Source organism: Marmota monax, unplaced genomic scaffold, assembly GCF_021218885.2.
Source record: "Marmota monax isolate L192 unplaced genomic scaffold, Marmota_monax_Labrador192_F-V1.1 WCK01_AAM20220418_F8-fsc00098, whole genome shotgun sequence".
NCBI classification, from domain to species: domain Eukaryota; kingdom Metazoa; phylum Chordata; class Mammalia; order Rodentia; family Sciuridae; genus Marmota; species Marmota monax.
In genome coordinates this window covers 1780478-1798972 of record NW_026694639.1, presented here as the reverse complement: position 1 = coordinate 1798972, position 18495 = coordinate 1780478, and the positions used below count along the sequence as shown (strand labels likewise).

Sequence of the window (18495 nt, the reverse complement as noted above, 5' to 3'; positions counted from 1 at the left end):
CATTTCCAGTCCTTTTAATTTTATTTTGAGGCAAGGTTTCACTAAGGTGCCCTGTCTGGCAGTGAATTTGGGATTCTTTTGCTTCAGCAAAAATAATTGGTGGGATTACAGCATGAACCTCCTTACTTGGCCATTTAAAATATTTTTAAAAGATCAAAGAAATATTTAGAACTTTTAAGTTATAATGAAATCCAAATGTCAATTTTAATCACTTCATTATTTATTTATTTACTTGCTTACCTGTTTATTTAAAGAATTTTTATTTATTTATTTTTTAGTTGTAATATCTTTATTTTTATGTGGTGCTGATGATCGAACCCAGGGCGTCACATGTGCTAGGCAAGCGCTTTACCGCTGAGCCACAACCTCAGCCCCACTTCATTATTTATTGAAACATCTGTAGATACATACTGGGAGTTGAACCCAGGAGTACTTTGCCTCTGAACTACAACCCCAGTCCTTTTATTTTTTATTTTGACACAGGGTCTCCCTGTGTCAAAAATAAAAAATAAGTTGGGGTGAGGCTGGCCTCCCAACTTGCCAGTTTCCTGCTTCATCCTCTCAAGTTGCTGGGCTTACACGCATGTACCAACTTGCCTGGGTATCACTCTGCATTTTTAACAAAAGTTGTTATCACTTTGTTCTTTCCCTGTATTATTCAGCAAGATAATTGTATTCGAAATCTAAACTTTAAATTTTTAGAATTTTTAAATTTGTAAATTTTTTTTAATTTTGACTGTGAATCTGACAATAAAGGTATTCAAAAATTTAATTCAGAAATTTAATGTATCAAATACTTTGAATCTTTTGTTAACCATTATTGAGATATAATTGATTTGTAATAAGTTACATATATTTAAAGTAGAAAATTTGGTAAATTTTGATATAAACTATCTCCACAATCATAGACAAAAGTTTCCTTATGATTCCTTTTAATTTCTTCCTCCCTGTCTTCCTGTTCCCACTCCTGCTCCATCACCGACTGGTCCACTATCACTAAATTAGTTTTAATTTTTCTAAAAGATTAACAATTGGAAACATACACAGTGTGAACAGTTTTATTTTGGACTAGCTTATTTAACTTAGCATAATTATTTTGAGATTTATCTATGTTGTGTGTGTTAATAGTTCATTCATTTCTATTGCTGACTACTATTCTGTTATATGGCTATACCATAGTTTATCTGTTGTATAATTGATGGACATTCAGGTTGTTTCCAGTTTAGAGTTATTAAAAATAAAGCTGCTGTGAACATTGTTACAGTCATTCACACACACACACACACACACAAACTTTCATTTCTTTTGCATATTATTACAAGGATTGGAATACCTGGGTATTCGTAATTTTTTATGTTTTCCTCTAGATGTTTTATATTTTTAAGTTTTATGTTTAGTTCTATGGTTTATTGTGAACTAACCGGTTTAGATTAGGTAGAGTTCATCCTTCAACATTGTCGTCTCCTCTCCCCGGAATTTGTTTGTTTTTTTGTAGTTTGTTTTTGTGGCACTAGCAATTTAACCGGGGGCCTCAAAGCATGTTACGAAACATTCTGTGACTGAGGTACATCCTCTGTCAGTTCTTTGCATTTTTAGAATTTTAAAATAAGATTGTCAGTTTGTAGAAACTAGACTGCTGACATTTTGATTGAAACTGCTTTCAATCTATAGAATATTCTTGAGAGAATTAATATCTTAATATTGAGTCTTCTGATGCCATTATATCACTGTATTTATTTAAGTCTTTAATCTCAGAAATGAGTGTACAAGTCTTGTACTTTTGTTTTTTATTTTTGGCTTTATTGCTAAACATTTTGTTAATTGATGCCATTGTAAGTAGAATTTTTTAAAATGTCAATTTCTGATTGTTTGCTAGTATATAGTAATCTAGTTGATTTCTTCTTGTTGATCTTATCTCCTGCAACTTTGCCAAAACTCTTCTATTCTAGGAGGTTATTGATTCCATAGGATTTTCTTAATAGATGATCATGTTATCTGTGAATATGATGATTTTACTTGGTTCTTTCCAATCTAGATGCCTTTATTTTGTTTCTTAGATCTACCAGAAACCCCAGTGTAATGTTGAACAGAAATAGTGAGAGTGAATTTTTTTTTTTTAACATTAGGGGGAAATATTCAACTTTTAAGTGTTACATATTATGTTGAAGAAGTTTTAGTTTGCTGAAAGTTGTTTTTGGTCCTGGGGATTGAGTCCAGGGTTACTTAACTACTGAACCACATCCCCAGCCCCCACCCCCCCACCCCCCCCGCCCCCGCTTTTTCTATTTTGAGATAGAGCTTCCCTGAAAGTTTTTTCCTTTCATTTTTAAAATTTGCTCTAATTAGTTATACATGGCAGTAGAGTGCATTTTGACAGGTTGTATAAAAATGGAGCATAACTTCTCATTTCTCTGGCTGCGCATGTTGCAGAGTCACACTAGTAGTGTAATCATACATGTATATAGGGTAATAATGTCTGTCTCATTTCACCATCCTTCCCATCCCCACACCCGCCCCCTCTGCACAATCCAAAGTCCCTTCACCCACCCCAATCTCCTTATGGGTCAGCATCCACTTCTCAGAGAAAACACTTGGCCTTTGGGTGTTTGGTTTGGCTTATTTCGCTTAGCATGATATTCTCCACGTCTATTTCTTTACCTTCAGATGCCATAATTTTGTTCTTCTTTAAGGCGTTAATGTTCAATTGTGTATTTGTACCACATTTTCTTTATTCACCCATCTGTTGAAGGGCATCTAGGTTCATTCCGTAGTTTAGTTATTGTGAATTGCACTGCTGTTAACATTGATGTGTCCGTGTCACTGTAGTATGCTGATTTTAAATCCTTTGGGTATATACCAAGGAGTGGGATATCTGGGTCAAATGTTGGTTTCATTCCAAAGTTTTTGAGGAATCTCCATATTGCTTTCCATAGTGGTTGCACCAGTTTGCAGTCCCATCAGCAAGTGTATGAGTGTACATTTCCCCCCACATCCTTGCTAACACTTCTTCCTCCTCCTCCTCCCCCCTCCCTCCTCCTCCTCCCCCCTCCTTCCTCCTCCTCCTTCCTTCTCCTTCCTCCTTCTCCCTCCTTTTTCTCCTCCTTCCTCCTCCTCCTTCCTCCTTCTTTCTTTCCCTCTTTTGGTACCAGGGATTGAACTCAGGGGGACTCAACCACTGAGCCACACCCCCAGTCCTGTTTTGTATCTTATTTAGAGACAGGGTCTCAACGAGTTGTTTAGGGCCTCGCCATTGCTGAGACTGGCTTTGAACTTGCAGGCCTCCTATCTCAGCCTCCCAAGCTGCTGGGATACAGGCATGTGCCACTGTGCCTGGCCTTGCTTGTATTCTTCTTCATTTGTATACAACTGTCAACTAATGTATGTATATAATATTTGTTGCCAATGGACCTTTTTTAAAATTCTATTTATATGGGGCGCTGAGAATCCAACCCAATGCCTCACACATACTAGGCAAGTACTCTACCACTGAGCCACAATCCTCCAACCCCTTGCTTGTATTCTTCTTCTTCTTTTTTTTTAAATGTTTATTTTTTAGTTGTAGTTGGACACAATACCTTTATTTTATTTTTATGTGGTTCTGAGGATGAAACCCAGGACCTCTCTCTTGGGCTAGGCGAGCGTTCTACCACTGAGCCACAACTCCAATCTTTGTTTGTGGTCTTGATAATTGCCATTCTGACTGGAGTGAGATGAAATCTTAACAGTAGTTTTTTATTTGCATTTGTCTAATTGCTAGAGATGATGAGCATTTTTTCATGTTTGTTGAACAATTCTGTTTCTTCTTCTGTGAGGTGTCTGTTCAGTTCCTTAGTCCATTTAGTGATTGGGTCATTTTGTGTGTGTGTGTGTGTGTGAAGTTTTATGAGTTCTCTATATATCCGGGAGGTTAGTGCTCTGAGATGTGTGTCGTAAAGATTTTATCCTATTCTGTAGGCTCTTATCAGCTGTGGATGTTGAATTTTGTCAAATATTTTTTCTGTATTTTAAAATTAGATATATTGAAATGATTACATGGAGTTTTCAGTATGTTAATATAATGCATTATATTGGATGATTTTCTAATGTTAAAAACAACCTTGGATTCTTGAGATGATTGTTACTTGGTGTTGATGTTGTATTATCATTTTTTACTTATCATTAAATTCTTTTTTTTTTAATTTTAAGGAACTATTAACATCTGTGTTTAAGAGGGATATTGGCTTATGCATTTCTTACAATTTTTTGTTTGGTTTCAGAGTCAAAGTAATGCTGACCTTCTTAGAATGAATGAGTTTTAAGTATTTCACCCTTTCTTTTCTAGAAGAGTTGGTATAGATAGGTTTGTTATTATTTCTGTCTCTAGGCCTGACTTCTGAACACTTCTAAAGCAGTTGAGGCTAGGAGTTCTCTTTTTTTAAAAAAATTCATTAAAAAAATATTTTTAGTTGTAGATGGATACAATACCTTTATTTTTATTTATTTTTATGTGGTGCTGAGGATAGAACCCAGTCCCTTTCACGTGCTAGGCAGGTGCTGTGCTTAGCCCAAGCTAATTTATTTATTTCATAAATTTATTTATTCTTATACCCTGGGATTGAACCCAGGGGTGCTTAGCTGCTGAACCACATCCCTCACTAAATGGCTGAGGCTGGCCTTGAACTTGTGGTCTTCCTAACATAGCCTCCCGATATGTTGGGATAGGCATGTACCCCACTACCTAGCTTCCACGCCAACAAATTTGATAACCTAGATGAAGTGCACCACTTCCTTAAAAGACAGTCTTCCAAAATTCAAACAAAAAGAAATACATTACTGAATAGGCTTATGTCTATTTTTTTAAATATTAATATTTATTATTGTTAATAAAAATTAACTAGCAGTAATAAATATTTTTTTTGGAATTTTTTTAATATTTATTTTTTAGTTATTGGCAGACACAACATCTTTGTTTGTTTGTGGTGTTGAGGATCAAACCTGGGCCGCACGCATGCCAGGCGAGCGTGCTACCGCTTGAGCCACATCCCCAGCACGGTAATAACAAACATTCTCATACTCAGGCACTGGTTACAAATGAAAAGGACATAGATGGGTATATTCTCAATCTGTGAAGAAAATGTTCCTGAGTTTCGGCCTAGTTCTCCAGAATCGCAGAATCCTCGCCAGGTAGTCTGGCCTCTGCATGGAAGCTTCTTAGGCTGCATTTTAAGTGGAGAAATCTTTCCTATTTTCTGTAGGTCAACACCTCCAGGATTTGGCGCATTCTGTATTGCACATTTACTGAAGTCAATTTGTAAAGAATGGTCAACTGTGAGATCTGTCGGACAGGCAGGGTGGACTTTTTTAGCATCACCTCCAAGAGTTTTCACTGCTTCCCTCATAGCAGCAAAATCCACCATTGCTGGTATTCCAGTAAAATCTCAAAGAAGAACACGGGCAGGGAAAAAGGGCACTTCAACAATGCTTTGTTTGGTTTTCCAGTCTAAAATGTTCATAACATCTTCCTTTTTCATTAAAAAGTCATTACAATTTTGTACAGCAGCTTCCAACAGGACCCGTATTTAGTAAGGCAGAACATCATACTTGGTGCCTCCAAGTTTAGGTACATTGAAGAACTTCTTACTTGAATTGCCATTTAATGTTTCAATAAGGTACTCAAAGGCATATCCTGCACTTGGGGCGTCCATCGCCAGAGACCATATTATCCCTGCGGGGAGGGGCCGGCTGGGGGAAGGAGGGAGAGGCTGGGCCGGGAAGAGGGGGATGAAGACAGGCGGACTGGCAAGGAAGGAAGGAAGGAAGCAGTCTCCCAATAGGCTTATGTGTATTAAAGAAATTGTATCAATCACTGATAATCTTTGAAAACAGAAACTACCATGCCCAGATGGGTTTACTGGTGGATTCTACCAAACATTGCAGAAATTATACCAATTCTCAGGGCTGGGGTTGTGGCTTAGTGGTAGAGCGCTTTCGCCTAGGACATGTGAGGCACTGGGCTCAATCCTTAGCATCACATAAAAATAAATAAACAAAATATAGTTATTGTGTCCATCTACAACTAAAGATATGTGTGTGTGTATATGTATGAGTGTATGTATATAATATATACATGTTTTTTTTTTAAAGAAAGCATATCAGTTCTCTCCAGTCTCTTCCAGAAGACAAAATCAGAAGGAATACTTCGTAACTCATTCTGTTATGCTTAATATCAAATATGCATCACCTAATATCAGAGCTACATGAAAGCATTAAAGAACACTACAATTCAGTCTCTTTCCTGAATAAAAATGGGAAAGTCCTCAACAAAATATTAGCAAATCAAATCCAACATGTAGAAAAAGAATTATATGTCATGACCAAGTGGGATTTATCCCTGGTACTAAAGTTGGTTCAACATTTGAAACTCAGTATAATATATCACATCAACAAGCTAAAGAAAAATCAAGTGCTCATGTCAACAGATGTGAAAAAGGTATTTGAGAAAATCAAACTCATTCATGATTAAAAACTCCTAGCAAACTAGAAATAGAGAATTTCCTCAACTTTAGATAAAGAACATGTACAAAATTACACAGCTAACATCATACTTAATGGGTGAGAAACTCAAATCTTTCTCACTACAATGAGGAAGAAAAGCAAGAATATCTGCTCTTACATCCTAGTATGGATGCCCGCACAAAAACCTGCATATGGATGCTTATAGCAGCATTTTTCATAACTACAAAATCAAAAAAGTTGATACAACTAATTTCAGCGGGCAAATGGATAAGCTTTTGTGTTCAAGGCTTATGCTAAAAAGAAATGAGCCAGCAAGTCTGGAAAAAAATGCGTTTAAGAAACTTAACTATGAATTACCAAGTGAAAGGAACCAATCTTAAAAGGCTGCGTGCTATCTGATTCCAATTAAATGACAGTGTGGTAAAGGGAAGAGTAACCAGTGAAGAGATTGGTGGTTGCCAAGGGTTATTTGGATAGAGGGACACACAGATAGAGCACAGAAGATTTTTAGGGTAGTGAAACCACTCTTTAAGATAATAAAATGGTGTATACTAGATTGAACACATTAGAGTGAACCCAAAAGTAAACTATGAACTTTGGGTGAGAATGATGGGTCGGTAGATTTATCAGTTTTAACAAATTTTACCACTCTGGTTGGAGATCATATAAGAATGGGGATAGAAAGATATGTCAGAACTTTGTGCTCAATTTTACTATGAATCTAAAAGTTCTAAATATAAGATTTAATTTTGTATTGCTTATATTAGAAAAAGGCCAGATAAATTTTATCACCTTCTACCTTAAAGTTTTAGAAAAACAGTAGAAAGTGGGGAAAAAAAATCACACTATTAATTAATACAGAACATAAAAATGCAGAAAAATCAATCAATGAATCCAAAAGTTTTATCATTTTAGAAGATAAACAGAATTCATAAACCTTTAGCCATATTGATCAGGGGAAAGAAAGGGTGAGGAGAAGGTAAAAATTACTGAAGCACGCTCAAGAAGTAAAAGTTGGGGATATAGCTCAGTGAATGCCTACCACTGGGAGAGAAAGATAAATTTTTTAAATAGATGTAGATAACCTAAATAGTCCTATATCAAAGAAACTGAACTGTGGTTAAGATCCCTCTCACCATGTGTGGTGGTGCACATTTGTAATCCCTGTGACTTGGGAGGCCAAGGTAGGAGGATCACAAGTTTGAGGCCAGCCTCAGCAATTTAATGAGGCCTTAAGCAATTTAGTGAGACCTTGTCTCAAAAGAAAAAATAAAAAGTTCTGGGAATGTGACTCAGTGGTTAAGCACCCCTGGGTTCATTCACCCCATTGCCAATATTTTGGTGGCATGGAATTGTTCATAGTATTCCTTTTTAATCCTTTTGTTATTTGTTAAATCTCTTTATGTTGTTTTATTATCATTTTAATTCTGTTGTTAAGTGCAAGGAATATATGACTTACATGTTTTCAGATTTGTTAAGATGTGTTTTCAGTTCAGTTATATCATTAACTGCTTTTTTACTTGTTGGATCTGTCCATTTTGGATAGAAGAGTGTTAAAGTTTTCAACTACAGTAGAGATTCATTTATTTCTCCTTGCAATTCTATCAGTTTTTACCTCACATATTTTGATGTTTTATTATTAGTCATATACACTGGAATTATTGACACCTTTTTCATTATATAATATCCCTCTCTATCCCTGTTAAATTTCTTTACTCTGGTTTATTCATATTTAATATTAAGTACTCCTGTTTTGGGGATGGGGGAATTAATGTTAGCATAGTACATTTTCCTCCATCTATTTTCTTCAGAGTGTGTATGCCTACATTTAAAGTAGGTTTCTTGACACTAGTATGGCAATATGTAAATCAATGGATGTGTAACTGATGTGATTCTGCAATCTGTATACGGGGTAAAAATGGGAGTTCATAACCCACTTGAATCAAAGTGTGAAATATGATATATCAAGAACTATGTAATGTTTTGAACAACCAACAATAAAAATTAAAAAAAAAATAAAGTAGGTTTCTTAAAGAGAGAATATACAAAATAGGAGAAAATCTCTGCTAGCTTCTCTTCTATCCTTAATATTCAGAATATATACAAAGAACTCCAAAAAAAAAAAAAAAGAAAGAGAGAAAAGAAAGAACGAACAAGCGAGTGAGCAATATCCTAATAACCCAGTTGGGCAAATGCACTAAACAGACGTTTTTCAAAAGAAGAAATACAAATGACTTAACAAATACATGAAAAAATATTCAACTTCTCTCTTATAAGGGAAATGTGGATGAAATATATGCACACTGAAATTTTATTGTACGCCAGTCACTATAGTAGTTATCAAGAATACAAACAATAATAAATGCTGACAAGGATGTAGAGAAGAAAAAAGGAGCATTTTTATATTGTTGGTGGGATTATAAATTAGTACAATCACTATGGAAATCAGTATAGATGTTCTTCAGAAGTCTAGGAATGGAATTACCTTAAGACCCAGCTATATCACTTAGTGGCACGCCCCTACAATACCAGCAACCTTAAGAGGCCAAGGCAGGAGGATTGTAAGTGTGAGACCAGCCTCAGTAATTTAGTGAGATTCTGTCTTAAAATTAAAAAAAAAAAAAAAATAATAATTTTTTTTTTTTCCCTAAATGGGCCTGAGATGAACTTCAGTGGCAAAGCACCTCTGGGTGCACCCGTACATGTGCATGTGTGCATATGTGCACCAACACACACACACAAACACAATCATCATGCTGTAGCAATACATGCATACCCATGATTTTTTTAAATAGCAGCACAGTTCACAATATAGCCAAATTATAGAACCAGCCCTGGTATCCATTAGTCAATGAATGTATAAAGAATGTGGCATATAGACACAGTAAAATTTTATTTGGTCATAAAGAAAAATGAAATTATGTCATTTTCAGAAAAATGGATGGAACTAGAGAATATTATTATTTGGCAGAATAAGCCAAACCTCAGAAAGTCAGTGGTCGTATATTTTCTGTGCGTATGCAGAGGATAGGACAAAGGGAAGCAAAGTTGGAGGTGGTAGAGAAATCTTATGAAAATCAAAGGGAAATTAGTATGGTAGAGGAACCAGGACCAGAGGGAAGGAGGAAGAAAGGAAGAAGGGAAATACTCTGGAATGTTATTGACCAAATTATATTGTCAGATAATTGTTTGTATGAATATGTAACAACAAATCCTATATAATTAGTTCTTGGATTTTTATGGGGTCATCTTTGTTTTCTTTTGGAGTATTTAGAGAATTGATGTTTAAGGTGATTCTTGATATAGTTGGGTCAATTGTGATCATAGTTTTTTAGTCTTTTCTATTTGTTGCCTTGTTTTTGTTCACCATATTTTTTTCTGCCTTTTGTGATTTTAATCAAGCATTTTAAATGATTTTATTTTTTCCTCATTTTTTTTAGGAAATCAGTTATGCTTAAAATTTTTTAAAAAACCTTTTCAAGTAGTTCTAGAGTTTGCAGTACAACTAATCTAGTCCACAGTAGTGTAAGTACTAGTCTGAGTATTTTATAAACAAATGTTCCCAATAGTCTGCCTTCAGTTCCTAGTATTATTGCTGCCTTTCATTTCACACATACATAAACTACATGTGCATGTATATAACTAATCATGTACATTGTTCCTATTATTATTTTGAACAACTCTTACTCGTTAATAAAAGTCACCAGGGACAGTGGTACATGTCTATAAACCCAGCTACGCACAAGGATGATGCAAGAGGATCACAAATTTAAGGCCAGCCTGGACAATGTATTGAGCCCATGTTTTGAAATAAAAAATTCAGAAGGCTAGGGATATTATTCAGTGATTAAGTGCCCCTGGATTCAATCTTCAGGATACACACCCCCAATCAATTAAAAAATAATATAGAACTGAGAGTACAGCTTACTGGTAGAGGGCCCCCCACCCTAGCAAAAGTTGTTGATTTATTTTCACTTGTTTATTTTCTGATGCTCTTCCTTTTTTAATGTAGGTCCAAGTTCCTGACATATTGTCCTTTGTCTTTTTTGAAAAATAAATATTTTTTAGTTGTTAATGGACTTTATTTTATTTATTTACATGTGGTGCTGAGAATTGAACCCAGTGCCTCACACATGCTAGGCAAGAACGCTTCACTGAGCTACAACCTCAGCCTGTATTCCCTGTCTTAAGAACTTTTTAAACAACCCCCCCCCCCCTTCTTTGTGGTGCTGGGGATTGAACCCAAGGCTTTGTGCATGTGAGGCAAGTACTCTACCAACTGAGCTATATCCCCAGCCCTTTAAATGTCTCTTGAAGAATAATTTACTAGGGTATAGAATTCTAGGTTTTTAGTGTTTTTTTCCCTCAACATACTTTAAATATTTCATTCTATTCTCTTCTTGCTTCCATGGTTTCTGAGCAGAAGTTACATGTAGTTCTCATCCTTGTTCCTCTATAGGCAAGGTGTCCATGTCCGTCCCCCACCTCTCTTTTTTTTTTTTTAAGAGAGAAAATATTTTAATATTTATTTTTTTTTAGTTTTCGGCGGACACAACATCTTTGTTTGTATGTGGTGCTGAGGATCAAACCCGGGCCCATCCCCCCTCTCTCACATACACTTCTTTAAACAGTTTTTTTTTTTCCCCTGTATGTGTTTGTTTTCTTCAGTTTGAATTTATACCAAGTGTAGAGGTGCTTTGTTTTATTTTTGTATTTATCTACTTGGTGCCCTCCGAGCTTCTTTGATCCATGGTTCAGTTTTTGCCATTAGTTTGGGAGAGATTTCTTTCTTTCTTTTTTAATATTGGGATTGAACCCAGGGACACTTTACCTCTGCACTATATCCCCAGTTCTTTTCTAATTTTCACTTAAGACAGGGCCTCACTAAGTTGCTGAGACGGGCCTTTAACCTGTAAGACCATGCCTGGCCTATTCTCTTCCTCTTCCTCTTTTCTCTTCTCAGTCTTTTTTCTCTTTGCTCTTCAGTTTTGGAGGGTTCTATTGTCATATCCTCAAACTCAAAAATTTTTTTCCTTAGCTCTGTTCAGTCTCCTATTGATCTCAGCTTTTACATCTAAAAAAGCTTTTATTTTGAGCTGGACATGGTGGTACATACCTGTAATCCTAGTGACTCAGGAGACTGAGACAGGAGTATCACAAGTTGGAGGCCAGCCTCAGCAACTTAGCCAGGCTCTGTCTTAAAAGAAAAATAAAAAGAGCTGGAGATGTAGCGCAGTGGTCAAGTGCCTGTGGGTTCACCCTGGTACCAAAAGCCCCCAAATTAAAAAATAAACAAACAAAAGTCTTGTGTTCGAGGTTTTTTTTGTACCAAGGATTGAACTCAGGGGCACTTGACCGCTGAACCACATCCCCAGCACTATTTTATATTTTATTTAGAGACAGGGTCTCACTGAGTTGCTTAGTGCCTCTCTGAGGCTGGCTTCGAACTCCTGATCTTCCTGTCTTCTTCCCAAGCTGCTAAGGATTTGTGCCACCCTTGCCTGGCTGTGAGTTTGTTTTTAAAAGGTGTTTTGGCTTGCTATGGAATGCTGGTTGACAGTTTGTGTCTTTTACTACTCTTTTATTTCTAGGTGCTTTGTTTCCATGGAGATCGTTTTGGTTGGTTTATTTTTGGAGGTACTGGAGATCAAAACTAGGTGCTTTTTTCTACTGAGCTACAATCCCAGCCCTTTTATTTTTTCTTTACATTGAGATTAAAGTCTCACTAAGTTACAAGGTGACCTTGAACTTGGTGATCCTCCTGCATCAGCCTTCCTAGTAGCTGGGATTACAAGTGTGTATCACCACACCCAGCTGATATCATCTTTGTTGTTGTTTTGTAGTGCTTATGACATTCCAAAAATGATAAATGTAGAGAAGACCCTCTGGCAGAGCCCAAGCAAGGCAACTGAGGATGTCCCCACCTTGGATTCTTGTGTTTTTACTTGAGAGGATTCTAGGCAAGATGAGATTCAGTAAAAGAATAGCAAAATTAATTAGGAGGAAAGGGAACAGGAAAAAAGGAAAGGGTCAAAGTGGGTTCTCTGGACAAGAAGAGTGACTGTGGCCCTCACCAAGTCAGGGATTTTTAAGGATTTCCAGGTCCTATTGTTTTTGCCTTAATTTCTCATACTCCCTTAACCTGCTTATTACCTTTTGACTAGCCCTAAGCAAAGTTTTGTGAGAGATGGTTGTGACATAATTTCAGTTAGAAGGGAGGATCCTGGTTGCCTGTTTGGGTATGACAGGATCTTGAAACAGTTTTCTTAAAGGACATAATTAATTTTGTCAGGGATGGTTTTGACATACCAGGTCCCCATCCTCTAGGCCCTTGCCTGTCCCATTAGGCTCCCTGTCATTTTCAGTCACTCTTTATTGTCCTTTTCCTGTTCCCGAATTCATGGCTGACTAGCTACCTAACAGTAAGCGGTTTGATAATGATTGGGTTTGGGTAGTTTCATGTGATTGGGGTTAGTTAAGCTTCATAAATCTGTGGGCTTAATGTTTTCGTCAGCTATGTAATTTTTTCTGGTATTATTTCTCCCTTCCCATTTTTCTTTGGGTATTCAACATAATGTAGATTAGGATGCTTAAAGTTGTTCCACAAATTGCTGTTTTGTGTGTGTGTGTGTGTGTGTGTGAGTGTGAGTATGTTGTTGTAGTTTATTTAAAATGTCTTCATTCTTTCAGTGTTAGATAATTTATGTGCTGTATTTTCAGGCTTGGCCTAGTTAAAAACTTGTGGATATGCTTGAATAGTACATAATTTAAAATTTTAAGCACCAAATTCTGTTTACTAATGTTTAAAGGCACATCTTTGTCATTTCTCTTCCTTCTGCCTCCTTTTTCAACGTAGATAACAGAGCCTTATAGAATAATCTGAGACACCCATACTTTAAAAAAAAATCACATCTTTGATTACCTCTTACAGAATTATTACTTGATTCTAAATGTAATGTAAAATTTTTGTTTGAAGTAGGAAATATATTTTTGTTTCTCATTAGTGCTATTGAGTAAGTATATTGGGGTTGTATCTTCTTAGAGAATTAATAATTGTACTTAGCCACTAAAAAATTATATGCATTCTAAATCACTCATTGCAAATCACAGTATAGACCTATATATTTACACACTAAGTTGGAGACTCAATAAAACCAAATAATCCAGTTTTATCTTTAATGAGAAAGAACGAAAAGACTATTTTCTTCCTTTTTTGTGTGTGTGGGGATAGGGTAGTGGGGATTGAACCCAAGGGCATTTAATAACTGAGCCATATTCTCAGTCCTTTCTTTGAATATTTAGAGACGTGGTCTCACTGAGTTGCTTAGGGCCTTGCTAAGTTGCTGAGGCTGGCTTTGAGCTCACAGTTCTCCTGCCTCAGTCTCACGAGCTGCTGGGATTACAGGCATGCGCCACTGCGCCCCTGCACCCGGCAAGACTATTTTCTTTAGCTGAGTACTGTTATTTTTCTATCACTATGATAAACTAACTTAAACAATTAACTTGTAAGCAGGAAAGGTTTATTTTGGCTTACAGTTTCAGAGGTTCAGTCTGTTCCTTGGCCCCATTGTGGCACATTACATCGTGGCAAAGCTAATAACCGAAAAGGTCTGTTTTCCTCATGGTAGCAGAAAAGAAAAGAGAGAGAGGGGAAAGGAACTACTATCCCAACATTCCCTTGAAGATCATGCCCCCATTGACCTAATTTCCTTTCATTAGGCCCCATTTCCTAAAGGTTCTACCACTTCCTGAAGGTTGTACCACCTCTTGGTCACACCACAAGCTGGCAGTTAATTAAGCCTTTAGACACATGCTTCTTTGAGGGACAAGCCAGTCTAAACTATAAGCAAGTACCAAATGAAGTAGTTTGCATTTTGTGGTCCATATTGTATTTTTATGCGCTAAGATCATCCTCAATAGTGAGTCACTCTGTGAGAAACATTTAGGATGAGAATCTGAGAAACCAATGGCTTTGTGAATTTAATCTCAGGCTTGCTCATTGTCTCATTCAGCCCTTTTCATTTCCCTCTTGTTTTTTTTTTTTTTTAATTTTTAAATCTTGATTTTGAGTTGATTGCTTGTAGTGGAATTCCCTAGTATTATAATTATCTTAACACATTATTGAAAAAGTACTTGTAAATTAACTTTCAATATGGAGTTAAGGTGATGATTCCTCTGAAACCTGTGTATCTTTGGAGGGGCAAATCATTATGTGAATTTTTTTCCCCTTAATATTCTTGACTAACTTCCTCTCCCCCCATATTAGGAAGTCTGATATTTTTGGAAACTTAAAAGGTATGGACTCTTGTTTTTAAAATAAAATGTTCAGTTGGGTGCAGGGGTACACACCTTTAATCCCAGCTACTTGGAGGCTGAGGCAAGAAGATGGCAAATTCAAGGTTATCCTGGACAACTTAGCCAGACCTTGTCTCAAAATTAAAAAAAAAAAAAGACTAGGCCAAAGTTCAATGGTGGAGTGCCGCTGGGTTCAGTACTGTTAATTAAACAACAATGACAACAACAAAAGTGTTCAGTTATGGCTTTAATGTGATATTTGTTTCTGAATTTTGATTGTTTCTTTCACTGCTTTCTTTATAGTACCTTTTCTTCCAAATGTAATATTTTTATTGAATTTATGAACATAGTCATACTTCAGGGTGGAAGCAGTGATATTCTGTTTAATAAATGGGTAAATTTCCCAACCCTAATCAGGTTGTTTTGTGGAAGTGAATAGTATATTTGCATTCATAGTACTCCACCACATTTTCTCTTTAGCCTTTATTTGATACTTGAACATAATACATGAGTGAAGAATACCACTGTTTTTTCTTAGATGACTTTTAAACTTCACTAGGTTATACAAGGATCAGATGTGAGAGGAATGGAGAACCTTATGATCAACTCAAGTAATTCGAAAAAAAAATATTTGAAAAACGAGGTGGGGTAGTTTCCAAATTGACCTGTCTAGCATGGAAAAGGTTCATGTCTCTAAAGTAAGCTATGAAGTTTCATCAGCTTAATGTGATTGTTTGTTAAATGGCCATACTTACTTTGAAACCTTTGTTCTTGTTTGTGGATTATATTTTGTTAGAACAGTGACTGTTTTGTTTTTATGAGCTAATGTTTTGAAACTTGATTTTATGATCACTTTCTCATTTTTAAAATTTCTTCTGTGGGAAGTTCACATTTGTGTATTTTTAGGACATCCCCCCCATTTTTAGAGATTTAAAATGAAAAATATTAACCAGTTACAGTGGCCCACTCTTATAATCCCAGAGACTCAGGAGGCTGAGGCAGGAGAATTATAAGTTCCAGGACAGCTTCAGCATTTTAGTGAGACCCCATCTGAAAATAAGAAAGAAAAGACTAAGAATGTAGTTCATTGTTAAAGCACACTTCGTTTCAATCCTCAGTACCCCCAAAATATATAAGTGAATAAATAAAAATGAAACATATTATATATGTACATATATATGTGTATATATAAATATACACATATGTGTACACACACATACACATACGAATGATCAGTTCTGTTCAAGGCACTTAGTGAACTTAAATGCACTGGGTGCTTTAGATACTTGTGTGAATGTAACTATGACTTAGTCTTTTAATTTCCATTTTTTGTACATACCTTGTATTTAAAATGATCATTGAAAACTAGTGGTTCAGTGGAATCTTTATCTTGTTTTTTCCTCAATCATGTGTCTTGATCAAAGTGTGGGGTAGTTGAGAATCACTTTTTAATAAAAATATTAACTCTGTAACTATAATTTTTTCCTCCAACTAATAATTGGGAAGAAATGATTTCTGTTTCAAAGACTTAAGTCATTTTTCTTTTTTTAAAAGGAGACTTCATCTGAATGCTTTGAAAAGTTATACTTTAAACTATGCAAGAGCCATATAATGGATATAGTCCCCTAATAGATTTGTAGTACCTTAGTTCTAAATATTGCCTTCATGCTTTGCACACTAAAGCTTATTATGATTTTGTGTCTAGGAGATAATATGTTGTGAAAAGTGTTGTTACTTGAGAAGTGATACCTTTGATGTTGCTTGGGAAGTGATACCTTTGATGTCACTTAATAAATATGATTAATATGTACCTTTATTAATTGCTCCAATCTGGCTCTCAGATAGCAAAGCATTATGTATAGTTTTTTGTTTTTAATAATAGGTCTAGGGATACAGCTCAGTGGTACTGTGCTTGTTTAGTATGTGTGAAGCCCTGGCTTTCAGCCTCAGGTCTACCACTGGGGGAAAAAAAAAGGTATACTATACTGAATTGTTTTTACATGATTTTCTTAAACAGAGGGAGTTATTTGTACTACTGAAAGTTTCATAAGTTTATCTTACAAGTTGAGTAATTATTATTAATTTTCCATATATTGTTTTCTGTAGCTAAATGTAATCAGTTCTTTTTTTTTTTTTTTTCCTTTTACTTCCTTTAATGAAAATGTTAGACTTACACAAGCACTAGCAACAACTCTATATCTGGATCATTGAAGCGCTTGGAAGATACTACGGCACGATTTACAAATGCAAATTTCCAGGAAGTCTCTGCACACACCTCTAGTGGAAAAGATGTTTCAGAGGCTAGAGGGTCAGAGGGCAAGGGGAAGAAATCTTCAGCTCACAGCTCAGGTCAAAGGGGAAGGAAACCTGGTGGTGGAAGAAATCCAGGAACAACTGTGTCAGCAGCTAGCCCATTTCCACAAGGTATTAATCATGATATTTTAGTTAAAACACTTGTTCTGATTATGGTGAATAGTACTTTTATTTTGTAAAAGAATTTATTTTTTACTTACAATTAATGAATTGTTCTGGAATATTATCTAATTAGATGATACAGTAAGATTACTTTGAAGTCTAGTATTTTCTGTTAAAATATTTCTGGAACTTTTGGTATCTTTTTATGTTATAATTTGTGCTTAAAAAGTTAAAATGTAGTTTTTATGTTTAGTTGTAGAATAAAGGTTAAGACTGGGGAAAGAAACAATAAAAACAGGAGTTTTTCTTTTTACCCTTTTTAACAGTCTTTTCTATAAATTGTTTTTACTTAACCTTTCCTAATTAAACACTAGAATCATAATTAAACATTAGAACAATTGTTAGAGGATTGAACAATTTTTAGGGAATCTAAGTAGGTCTCAGTACATGGTAACTGTTGATCAATAGTGCATTTATTGTGAGGCTTGAAGTTTGAAGTAGAATTTTACTCATCTTTATATCTTCTGTGGTTAGGCTGTTTTAGGATATTCAGTTAAATTTGAATTTTATATAAACTATTAGTATGTTAGAAATACTGTTTGTTTTTTAACCAAATGTCAGAATTAAATGGGTATGCTGTTTTAGAGAGAAAAAAGTAAGTCAGCCAAATTAATTAATTTTGGTGATACTGGAGATTGAACCCAGGGTGATTTTTGTGTTACCGGAGATTAAACCCAGGGCTGCTCTTACTACTGAGCTACATCCCCAGTCCCCTTTTGAAACTTTTTGAAAGTTCCGTATCATTAGATTAATTATAGTACAGAGTTTTGCAAATTTGACTACGCTGGCCTTGAACTTGGATCCTCTTGCCTCAGTCTCAGGCATGTATTACTAGGCCTGGCTACAGCTAAAATTTATAAAGCATAACCCTGATTGGTTTTTATAATTTTAATATGAACATAAAATTTGGACAATTAGAAACATTAATAATGTTGGAGGAAAATATACCATACATGTCCCCAAAGGACTTTTTTCACCTAGAAGTAAATTACCCTTTGAAACTTCTGCTAATAATAAACTTATAAAGAAAATCTAGCAGAACATTATTTGAATATGTAGATTACTTAGTTTGCTGACCTCTCAGTAAGTATATTAAGTAAGTATACTTAAAAAGTATATTCATATATTTATACAAGTAGTAATTTGGGACTTGAAGATTTTCAGGTCCCAGTTTTTTTTTGTGTGTGTGTGTTTAAGTATACAATCAAATGCCAGATTTATTATTTTATT

The 18495-nt window shown here is 35.4% G+C and overlaps 1 protein-coding gene and 1 pseudogene across 15 annotated transcripts in view; one reads left to right on the top strand and one right to left on the bottom strand.

Annotated features, from left to right (window-relative positions):
* Mllt10 (MLLT10 histone lysine methyltransferase DOT1L cofactor) overlaps nucleotides 1–18495 on the top strand; it is a 193926-nt gene that overhangs the window by 109057 nt on the left and 66374 nt on the right. For all 15 annotated transcript variants that reach the window (XR_009224754.1, XM_058572285.1, XM_058572290.1 and 12 more), the window contains one exon: nucleotides 16959–17214. Coding sequence is in view for 14 of the 15 variants with exons in the window: in XM_058572285.1 (XP_058428268.1) it covers nucleotides 16959–17214 (256 nt within the window). In the remaining variant the exon portion in view is untranslated. The remainder of the gene's footprint in view (nucleotides 1–16958; nucleotides 17215–18495) is intronic.
* On the bottom strand, nucleotides 857–5711 carry LOC124078298 (iron-responsive element-binding protein 2-like; annotated as a pseudogene).